The 11,514-nt window shown below is 47.1% G+C and overlaps 1 protein-coding gene across 2 annotated transcripts; it reads left to right on the forward strand.

The window, feature by feature from the left end:
- The first annotated feature begins 4,855 nt into the window (after window positions 1-4,855).
- Window positions 4,856-11,196, forward strand: LOC122617073 (LIM homeobox transcription factor 1-alpha). Of its 2 annotated transcripts, none has more exons than XM_043792757.1 (3): window positions 4,856-5,845; window positions 9,691-10,569; window positions 10,698-11,196. In XM_043792757.1, exons 1-3 carry the CDS (start codon window positions 5,041-5,043, stop codon window positions 10,961-10,963), a joined length of 1,950 nt encoding a protein of 649 aa, XP_043648692.1. In that variant the 5' UTR covers window positions 4,856-5,040; the 3' UTR covers window positions 10,964-11,196. The 2 variants fall into 2 exon arrangements, with proteins under 2 accessions (XP_043648692.1, XP_043648693.1); XM_043792758.1 differs by having other exon boundaries at window positions 9,694-10,569.
- The last annotated feature ends 318 nt before the right edge of the window (window positions 11,197-11,514 follow it).

The following is an 11,514-nucleotide window of genomic DNA, read 5'->3' on the forward strand; positions in this document are numbered from 1 at the left end:
AGGTTAAATTTAGTTTAGTTTGATTTAAGATATATAATCTTAAATAGGTTCCACCGCATAACTATACAAAAAACTGCATTGCAAAGTAGTTCAGAAAATTAATGATTGCATATTGCCACTTTTTATTTAGCCTAGTACTAAGAAGTAACACAAAACTCTTTGTTTCTCAGTGCATTTGAGCCGCAGCGAGTAAAGAGAGCGAAATCTAAACATCTGCAAAATTACGCGCATAAATCCTTTAACACTTCTCCTTCGACCTGGACACTAGACAACCCATTGTTGGGGTTGCATTTGCCACGCGGGGCACCGTCAAATTAGCCCACTTCAGGGTCGCTCCTGCTGCGTGTCCTCCGCTTCCCTCTCCTCTCTCTCTCTTTCCTCTCTTCCCTCCAGCGAACAGGACTCCTTTCTCGTGGCGGGTGCAGTGCAGCATATCTCATGCCTATTGTTTACACACTTCATACTTGGTGGCGGGAGTGGGTACACGATAAATAAATAGCGTGGTAAACTATAGTACTTTGTTCAACCTGAATAGTAGTTACCTTTCGTTATGAAGTTTATATCCCAAAGAAGTCACGGAATATTATTTGTTATATAAAATTAAATTGCATTGAATCCTTTATCTTCCAGCTTATTATATGGGCATGGAGTCCTTAAAATACAATTTGAATACTTAGAAAATCCGTTTAGTTAAGTACCAACAAATTAACCCAAAGGCCATTCAAGTTACTGCAACATTTTCGCTCCGTGTAGTAGGCGCGTGTAGTGTTGACAGTTTACGCAGTGCCTCAGTGTCGCTTGAGCAGCTGCGGCGATGTCCTTCTCGTGCCTGCCTATGAGTATGCCTAGGAACCAGGTCCTGCGACCCTTGCCAAAACAAACAATGACACCACCCGCTCCATCTGGGCGCTTTCCCCTTGACTGGACGCCAATACGAGTAGTCGAGCTGTTGAGTTGGAGTAAATGTTTCCATCTAATGACCCCTATCACGAACTCGGAGTCCTGCGGCTGCTGCTGCTGGGATGGTGGTCCTGGCTTTCTCGAGGTCCCGAGGCATATTTTCAAGGAGTCTTGTGCGGTTGCTTCGGCTGGATTTTCTTTCTTGCTACTCACTACTTACCACTTACCTCTTACCACTTACCACTTTGCAATGCCAATGTCTGTGCCTCTTTAGCGCTTATCATGCTCAAATGGTAATTGAAGGGCCATAGAAGAACTATTTATCCTGAGGCTTCCGAGCGTGCTCTCCTCGATGTTGTTGCTGTTGTTCTTGTGGTTATTCAATATAACTCAGTCGTTTGCCATTGATAAAAGGGGCAACGGGAGGGGGAGATGCGGAGAGGTGAGCGGTTTATAGACACAATGGATGCATTGAACCCAAACCCGAATCAGAATCTAAATGCCAAACCAAACAAACCCAACCCAACCCAAACCAAAATAAAAGCAAACCGAGCACTACCCTTTGCCATTTGTTTTCCGATGTTTTATTAAATTTGTTTCCAGTGCCCTGGTATCCTGGCATTATCCTCCCCAGTTCGAAATCCTGTTTGCCGTGTCGAGTTTTATGACAATTTCCACATTTTGCCATTGTCGATTTGATGTTATTACCGCTCTCGGTTTTGTCTGCCGACTTCGAACTTATCGAGTGCATAATGTTGTCATCATTATTATCCTGATACTACAATTAGTGGATGGGTTTTTGGGTCTTGGGTTTGGTTTTAGTTCAGTCGCCGTTTGCCAGTTGTCAAGGCTAATTGAATTTTCGCTTAGCCGCGTTTTCCTGTTGCCCATCTATGTTTGTTGATATGGGCATATGTAAGCCAACTACTCGTGACTATCTTTATTGGGGGTCTTGCCAGTAAACCATAATTTTGCCACAGCAGTGGCCAGGATACTAGTGATACTAGTATGGGCCTGGCCATTAACGTTATCTCTAACCGATGCCCCGTCCCAAATGGGTTTTACGGCCAAGGATTAATTATGCACACGCCTCCGAATTTCTGGCCTATTGCCGCCATAAAGTTAGTCAGTCATTCGGTGGTGGACTTTGGACGGAATAAAGTTGAGTGATTGCCGTGAAATAGCCGTAAATGTTTTATTTGGCCATCGGTGGATAGCGTTCTCTGTTGATATCATACTCTATCATAGAGAATTACCTATTGTACCAACAGGCAGACAATTGAAAAGGTACAATTCAATTTAACCTTATATGTAATTGCTTGTCAATCTTAAAAGTATTTACTTATAGTATCGCTGCTTTAAGCCTGGTATATGGACACATTTATTTGTTATTGGCTAATATTTGTTATCATATTACTTTTAATATTTCGTTTCAAACGACTTCGTTTCCCTCCAAGTTTGTTGCAATCGTTTGATACCACCGATTGGGATTCAGATCCCGATTCAGAGCTGCCGTCCTAAACTTCTAATAATTGCTTTAAATTCAGCGCACACTTGGCAGCGACTTGGATCTGTTGGATGCGGAAAGCATTCCCTTCAGATTGAGGAAAATTCGTGCTGCAGCAGCAGATACTTTTCGCCGCCTTTGTTATACTCGTAATTCCGCAGCAAGTGCGCACATTGCTGCTGCTTCGGTGGCCTTTGTGCCAGTTGAATTCGGTAAATAAAGTTTTCAAAGTTGCACAAACTGGCAGCAACAGAGGTGAAGTGAACCGGAGCAACTGGAAAGCGGAAAAACGGAGAAAAAACAGGGCGAAAAAGCAGCATGCCATGCCGATTCCTTGTACAAGTGCCGCTGCTCGATGCCAACAAGTTTTTGGCCGAAAACTCACCCACTTGGCCAAGTGGCAAGCAACTGGCAACCAACTGGCTTCTCCTCCTGCTACTTCCCAGGTATCCCTGCTAAGCCACGTAGCACATATCCAGCGGAGCGACTCCTGGGCCCAGCTTCCTTGGCAGCCCGCTGAGCCAAAGCCTAGTCTTAAGCCGTGGGCCAAACATGAAGTTACTGCCAGGAGGTGGTTGTGTGCTGGCCCAAAAGGGGGCCAAGAATTCGAGCTGCGACTCCAGAAGTAGCGCCAAACTTTTATGCACAGCACCATGTTTGGTTTGTCTTTCCAGCTTCCGCTTTTCTTCTTGCCGCTCGGGTTTCTTTCATCCTTTCTCCCCTTTCTCTGTGGTAGTGTCTGTGCCTCAGTGTGTGTGTGCGTGTTTGTGGGGGCGTATAGTTGGGGTTTGGCCGGAAATGGGGCTGCCTCCCAGTTGTCGGTGGGCTTTTGATGCTCATACAGGGTGACATTACCACTTCCGCTTTAAATCGCAGGGAAGCAGAGGGACGTGCAAATAAATAAAGCTTAGAGAAACTTTTATAAATTTACTCACAAATTTGCAAGTATAAAAGTATTATAACCATTTAATAACCACTTTTTTTTATGACTTCTTATATGTTATTAACTGTTTAAAACAATGCAATTCGGACATGAAATAATCATTAACCACCAAGTGCCTTGTTCTTAAGTAACTACACACAAAAATATCCCTAAGTTCCGGCATAGAATCCAACTTAAGGTTTTGCTGAACGTTTCAAGAAGGGAATATTTTTAGCGAAATGCACAATAGATCATCCATTCACATATTTTTCTATACCAATCAATCATAAAGAGATTCTACTTCAGTTACTTCACTTTTACAGGCAGCTAAAGACCGAAATAAAATCGTATTTTATAGAAATCGTTAACCCGAAATGGAAACTAGTTCAAATATATAGAAGGCATGCTTTAGGAATTTCTAAAAACTTTTGTTGTGAGACATCCTCAAGTCCTTAAATCACCAGCTCAAAGTATTGAGAGGCACCCGTTCCCGTTCTTGTTTATCGTTAACTTTCTGCACCCGCAAAAAGTAAAATGCAAGTGCAAAAAAGCGTAAAAGACGACAAGGCCATTGTTTTTTTCTGCCTCTGCCTCTGTCGCTGCCACTGAAACTGGCACTGCCACAGCCTCTGCTGTGTTTGTTGCCAGCGTTGTTGGTGGCATTCTGGTCCAGTCGTGCCACTCAAAGCGCCAACAGCAGCAGCAACAACTCAAGGAAATTGTCGCCGTCGAGCGGCAAACACGCCAAAGTTGCCGCGAGTGCAAGTGCAAGTATGTCTTTGTGCCCCATCAGCAGCAGCAGCAGCAACAACAGCAGCAGCAGCAACAGCAACAGCAACAGCAGCAACAGCAGGAACAACAGCAACACCAGCAACATGCAGCTGCCACACGCCCACCGATGGCCGCCCACAAGCCAACTTGGTCTCGCATTAAAGCCAAGACATCTGGGAGTATAAGAAAACCAAAAAAAAAAGAAATGCAAATGGAAAAGGAAAAGCAAAGACCCGCACTTCCCCTGCGCACATGCGCCGTGCGGCAAAATGGACGCCGGGGAAATGGACAGCCAATCGCAGCGAGGCTGAGGTGTGGCCAGCGACTTGCGAGGGACTTGCTCTCCGCCAGAATTTCCCTCGCTGCTAATAATCACTTGAGACATGCGCACTGGCGCCGCAGAGAGGGGGTTGCTGCAACCCTTGCACCGGGTCAACCCCCGGCATCACGTGCAACACGAAGCGTTGCCGTTGCCGCTGCTGTTGCTATTGCTATTGCCGCAGGCCAAGCGGTCGAAGCGGTCCAAGTGGCAGTTGTTGCTCCGCTGCTCCGTTGCTCCGTTGCTCCGTTGCTTTTGTAAACAGGCGCAGGCGCAGTGCGCGGGGGTACGTTTCAGCTGGGATTTTTCGGGAGGGCAAAGTGAAATGCTTTGATTTCGCTGATGGTTCGATCACACGCCAACTGACAGCGAACGCGGCTGGTTGTCCTCGCTTCCGCAGCGGAAAATAATATCAAACCATACAAACCAAATCGAAACGAATCGAACTCTGAAACTCTGAACTGAAACTGAAACTGAGCGTAGTTGCATATAATCAAAAGCAAACACGAGCCCCTTTGGTTTTTGTGTGTCGCGTGTTCTAGTGCGGTGTTGCATGTGACTTCATCGGAGACTCGAAAGCAAAACGTAAAAAACGCGGTGTTTTGTGGCAACTTGTATAAGATGCTGGAGTTCTACCCAATGCCCACGAATCTGAATCCAGTCGGTGGCAGCTTGTACTCGCTGCAGCAGAATCATGGCGGTGCCCGATTCCTGGACAATCCCAATCCCGGCAGCATGACCGCCAGCAACGGCAACTCCCTGCACCTCAGCAACAGCAGCAACAACAATCTGCCACCAAGCATTTCCGGCAACAATAGTCCCACGGCAACGGCTTCATTAACGGGCCAGCATCAGCAGCACCATCAGCACCAGCAGCAGCAGCACCACCACCATCAGCAGCAGCAGCAACATCAGCAGCAGCAGCAACATCAGCAGCAGCAACACCCCCACCAGCAACATCAGCAACATCAGCAACACCAGCAGCAGCAGCAGCAACACGCTGCCTCGACCACGTCAGTGCCAATTAACAGCTGCCCCACGCCCACAGGACACAGCCCCCTCAGCAGCAGCAGCCCCACCAACAACAACAATAACAACGCTGCCTGCAACACATTAACAGCTGCTGCTGTTGCCGCTGCCTCTGCCGCTGCTGTGGCAGCTCCATCGGCAGCAGCCACCTCAGTAGCCACCTCGCAATTAGGCGGAGCAGTTGCTGCGGCGATTGCTGCTGCTGCAGCTGCTGCGGCTGCCGCTGCGACGACGGCAACATCGACTGGCACACCGGGCGCAGGAAGCGGAAATGCAAATGGCAACGGAAACGGAAATGTCAGTGGAAATGCGAATGGAAATGGGAATGGAGCTGCTGCAGCAACGGCATCGGCAGCAGCGGCATCCAAATTGTCGGCCGATTGCAGCGGACGCACAGGTATGTTCCAAAAGTATTTTGCACCGGCAGTCGAGCAATTTACCGACTCGTTCCTCTTCTGGGGTTTTCACGCTTTTCGTTTTTGGCATACTTGCGTGTGCCCGGCCTGCGGCTCCGTATCTGTATCCGCATCCGCATCCGCCTTCGCATCTGTATCCGTGTCCGTGTCCGTCTACGGGAGCTCCGTGGGTCCAGGTGGGTCTCCAGATTGTGTACGACCACCCACACCTGAGAATGCCGGCAGTTTGCGTGCGATGTGCTTGGCTTTTCGGGGCCGAAGGAATGCTCCTCCAGGGGAAATATATAGGTTTTCCTTGTTTTTCGTTGCGTATAAAGTTGAAGTGCTTGTTTCAAAGGTGTTTGTCCTTACAACTTTTCTTTAAGTTTTTTGTACATTTTTTCTCACATCATTTTCAAGGGCCTGAAGTCAACAAAAATTAAGTTTTAAAGTGGGAAAAGATACAATTATTGGCAGTCGCTGAATTATTACAATAATACAAGTTACAGAAAGTTTAATACAAATTAAATTAGAAACATTTTGGTCAAAAAAAAATAAAAAGTGGTTTGCTAGATTTGTCAGAGGTTAATTATTATTATATCAATATTAGCATAAATCCATGTTTAACTTGGAACTTAATTACATTTCAATGTTTATCGCTTTCAAAGAGTTCGATAAATAAAATATCCCGGAGGCAGATTGCGCATTTAAATAAAAACAGGCAAAGGCAAAGGCAAATGCACAATTTCCGGCTAACACGTATACTCGAATTGACAGAGGACAATAAATTATGAATTTGTTGTTGTGCTGGTGCACACATGTTGTGGATAGTTCAGTGGGCGGATGTGTGTGGCAGGCATGGCGAAAGTATTTCCAAAAGTATGAACGCAAGTTGACCACAAAATAATTTTGACAATGAACCTGTCTGACATCCGGCCGGCACGGCCAAAGTCAAAAGGGGCGTGGCTCGACCAATAAAAGGCTATTAAGGCATGCCACACACTTCCTCCTCTCTCCCACACACACACGCACACACACTGATGAGTTGGCATGCAGGCTCCCACACACACACACACACACACACTCGCACGTATGACAGCCTCAAAATAGGCAACACTTTTCAGCTGAGCTGCAACGAAAGTGTTGCTGGGGAAAACTTTTGCGAATTTCCCTCCGAAATGCAAAGTGTGCAAACAATGTGTGTGATGCATATGCAGACCAGACCTCGTCCGAGGCTAAGTGGATTGTGTTTTTGGTTTTTTAGTGCCCCTCATCCGCCACAATCGCTGCTCTCCCGATGGCCAACTTTGCATTCGGCTATGAAATTTCTATTAATGCTCGCATTCTGCCATTTGCCATTTACCGTTGCCCAAAATGGCAGCAAATAGTTTCCGCTTCCGCTTTTCCCTGCCACCACTCCCCACCTCCCCTTTGGAAACTACATTTTCCTTGGCAAACGCTTGGCTGCCGACTGCTAAACTACTATCGGTGCCCCACACTCGGCAGAGGTCGAGGAATTTCCAATGGGCTGCCACTGGGAGGGAGGCGTGCACTCGGGGGCAGACCACGGAAATGAGCACACTCAGTGTCAGGTATTCCACCGAGCGTATCAGCATACATATCTGGCTTCTGTGGCGGCTCCAACTTCGTCTGTCTTTCCATCTTTACCCCCTCAGTCGCCAGTAGGTGTGCATTTGTGTGGCGGAAGTATGCGCCATACGCATAGCTCTGTGTCACCTTCCGTTGAGATCCAGAACTACACTGAAACAGAACTCTTATCTAGATACCTAATATTTGAACGAAAGGTATAGCTTTTGAGTAAGCATACAAAAGCCAATCCTATTCCTAAAGTGATCAAATCTGTTTCTTACATTAGTAGATGCTTAATGGTTCTTTTCTTTATCCTATGCTTAATATGAATAGCTCCATTTCCATGGTGTAGATACAGCACAAGAGTTTGAAGTAGCCAGTTTGTCAGCCCAAATGAAAGCTGTCGAATTATGAGCTGTCTGTCAACGACGAACTGCTGCCAAAATCCGCGTGGCACGTGGACTGGACTTCAGTTGGTGGCCGAATTAGTGCCAGAAGTTGGTTGCTGTCTGCCGATTTATCTCCATATAACCGCGCCCTGCTGTCAATGTGTCAATAAATGCACCATATAGTGCGACAATCGTGGGGCGTTTTTGTGGCAGATAAGTCCCTTTATCGCCGATAACGCCGAGGACACTTTCCTCTATTACTCCTATGTTTATCGTCGTCGAGTTGATTTTGGATTTATCTGCTGTTTAATCTATGTATTTGACATGAGTGTGCCGCACTTGTTTCAACTGTTTGCGCTTGTTGTTTGTTGATTTTCGGACAAGTTTCGCCAAGGCTTTACCATTCAAGCCCAAAGGCACACACACACACACTCACTCAATGAAGAGTCCTTTGTTGGCCAAAACAATGCAGGCATTCATAAAACTGCAGCCAAATGCCATAAATTTCGATTAGATTACACAAACGAAATCCCGTCACCATATCAATGCTCAAAGCTCTAAAAAAGCGACCAAATTCAAAACGCAGCGCTCCCCTGGTGTTTATCAAATGAATCATTCTCGATTTTTTGCTCGGCTCTTGCAAAAACCTTTATCGCCAATGCGATTGGATATGGATACTGCACAATAGGATGAAATGCAAGCCGAAAGAAAAAACGCATTGGAAAATGCCCGAGGACATTGTCAACTTTCCACTGCACTGGCTAAGCGCCCCCTTACATAGGGATTTTCGTCCCTATTCCCAGACTATGTATAACCCACACAGTCACATTTGCCTAGATATGGCGACTGTATGAGTGTGCGTGTGTGTGTGGGTGTGTGTGTGTGGGGAGGCCATTGTGCCAACCATAAATCATGCACATTTTTCTGCCACTGAGCCACAGCCATATAATATAACACTCCACTTCCATTGCCAGTTTCCCTGCACACTTTTCCTCGCTTTTCCCAGCTCTTCCTCGCTTTCCCTCCACACTTTCCCAACTCGCTGCTCATTTTTCAAATGCTTGCATACATTTTTCGTGGCGGTCGTCATATATTTTTTATGTTTACTGCAGGCAGCTTTTGTTGTGTTTTTCGGGTACTACTTTTTATGACTGGTTTACAGTTTCAAGAGCCCCGTCTACGCGAGGATTAGGTACGTTCCACTTTGGGAAAGGCGAGCTGCAATCCAGGAGCTTCTCAATAGGAGATTAGCATTTTTTAAGGGACTTCGTTGAGGAGTTTTGCATTTGCTTGGATTGAGCCATTTTTTTGGCCAGTTTATATACATTGATAATCGAGATGGGGCTGTTCAATAATAAGCGAACAAATACAGAAAACTTTACGTTTCAATTACGCATCAATAAGCTTTCAGTACAAGCTGTTGCAGCGACGACGACAGATAATTTTTTCCTGCGAAGAGTTTTCTTTTCTTTCGGTTTCTGTTTCCCCCTGAAACAGAAAGTGCGAAACAGCGAACGGAAAAACAAGAGAGACGTTGAAGCATTTCCACACGATTCGATTGTCAGCGCGCTCCTCGCTCCATTGGCAGCACATGTCATGATAATTTCGCAGCGACATGTGCCGCCATCACGTATACGCCACGTACGCCCATCACAGGAGGCAGCGCGGAGTAGCGAATAAGCGGAGCTACACTGGGAAACAGCACTAGATGTTCTAAAGAAACAAGCTAGATATATTCCAAGTGGGGCTTTTTTGTTCTATAAAATACTTGATAAGTACACAACTACTTTTTAGCCACAGTGCACAAGTTATTCTGCAACTTACTAACGCGACTTGTTCGCCCCCATTTTTGCTTCTCTCCTCCCCAGAAGTCGGCCACATCAAGTGCGAGAAGAACTTCGAGCTGTGCGAGGGCTGTGGCCAGAAGATCCACGACCGCTTCCTGATGAACGTGGGCGATGCCAACTGGCACGAGCAGTGCCTGGCCTGCTGCTACTGCGGCATGCAGCTGCACCACACCTGCTACGTGCGCAACTCGAAGCTCTACTGCAAGATGGACTACGACCGGCTGTTCGGGGTGAAGTGCTCCTCCTGCTGCCATGCGATCCTGCCGCAGGAGCTGGTGATGCGACCCATACCGAACTATGTCTTCCACCTGCCCTGCTTCGTGTGCTACGCCTGCCGGTTGCCGCTGCAGAAGGGCGAGCAGTTCATGCTGCGGGATGGCCAGCTCTTCTGCTACCGCCACGATCTGGAGAAGGAGATGTTCCTGGCGGCCGCTGCTGCCCAGCACTGCGGCTTCGTTGGCCTGGACGAGGAGGATCTGCTGAGGCCGCGGGATGGGCGAAGAGGTCCCAAACGACCGCGCACCATCCTCACATCGCAGCAGCGCAAGCAGTTCAAGGCCTCCTTCGATCAGTCACCCAAGCCATGTCGCAAGGTGCGCGAGGCCTTGGCCAAGGACACCGGGCTGTCGGTGCGTGTGGTGCAGGTGTGGTTCCAGAATCAGCGCGCCAAGATGAAGAAGATTCAGCGCAAGGCCAAGCAGAATGGTGGCTCCGGCGGTGGATCGGGCAGTGGGCGTGGCACGGGCAGTTCCAGCGCCACCGACGAGAAGGACACCAACGAGAAGGAGGACAAGTGCGTCAAGCAGGAGCTCGGCGGAGATAGCTCTGGTTATCTGGGCGGATTGGACAGCACGTTCGCCAGCCAGCCACTGAATCCCAACTTGCCCTTCTCACCGGATGGTAAGTTCAAAATATTTCATAAATAATTTAAAAGAATTTGCTAAAACAAATTGTCAAGAACCACTTTGATTTAGTCAAGTCTTTTTCTGTCTGCGAAATACAAATAGTAATTGATTGCGTTTTTACAGACTACCCGGCCAACTCGAATGACAGCTTCTGCAGCTCGGACCTCTCGCTGGATGGGAGCAACTTTGACCAGCTGGACGACGATGCGGACTCGCTGTCGCTGAACAACCTGGAGCTGCAGTCCACCAGCTCCTCCGGCAACCAGCACTCCCACTCGCACTCCCACTCGAATCCCCACGACATGCTGGCCAACCTGAACAACAGCCTGATAAACCCCATCGACAAGCTGTATCTCATGCAGAACTCGTACTTCAGCTCGGAGCATTAGGACACTGGACAAAGGACATGTGACATGGGATAGAGACGAATTTATTAGCGTTAGAGTGGCAGGATCCGATCGACAAGGGACGCGAGGTCCTTGCTGTTACTTTACACGTAGCGCGTAGTTGGCACCTTCCGCATTCGGCGCATTAAGTTGGAGTCGTAGAACCAGATACAAGATACATCAAATGTGATTTTTTTAAGCTAATTGAAATTTTAAGATTCGCGGCGAAAAACGGGGCGGGCAGCACATTTTTTTGTTGGTCTAGACTCTAGAGGCAAAAGAAGAAAAAAAAATATGTAGAGCTCCTTGAAAAATGGTAAAGTGGTCAATGCGCCCCCTTATGTTTGTAAATAGTTTTAACCACCCGAGAAAATTGTTATTAAATGTAATTTAAAAGTCAATAATTGTATTAGCAAGTGCAATTTAATCTGTTCCCCTAAAATATACATCTTAACCGAATTCTTGCTACTGGCAGTAATCTTGTCTTTTAATTTACGTGTGCGTAAACGTTTTAAATGGGATGTGGTTGGCTTGCTGTGGCTTCTATAATTCAT

This window comes from Drosophila teissieri, chromosome 3L (assembly GCF_016746235.2).
Source record: "Drosophila teissieri strain GT53w chromosome 3L, Prin_Dtei_1.1, whole genome shotgun sequence".
In the NCBI taxonomy this organism is placed as follows: Eukaryota; Metazoa; Arthropoda; class Insecta; order Diptera; family Drosophilidae; genus Drosophila; species Drosophila teissieri.

What these genes read in the sequence shown, in the direction of transcription:
- LOC122617073 (XM_043792757.1), top strand. Translation starts at nt 5,041, where the DNA reads ATGCTGGAGTTCTACCCAATGCCCACGAATCTGAATCCAGTCGGTGGC. An exon ending in CGATTGCAGCGGACGCACAG is followed by an intron (nt 5,846 to 9,690) that starts GTATGTTCCAAA and finishes TCTCCTCCCCAG; the next exon opens with AAGTCGGCCACATCAAGTGC. An exon ending in CTTGCCCTTCTCACCGGATG is followed by an intron (nt 10,570 to 10,697) that starts GTAAGTTCAAAA and finishes GCGTTTTTACAG; the next exon opens with ACTACCCGGCCAACTCGAAT.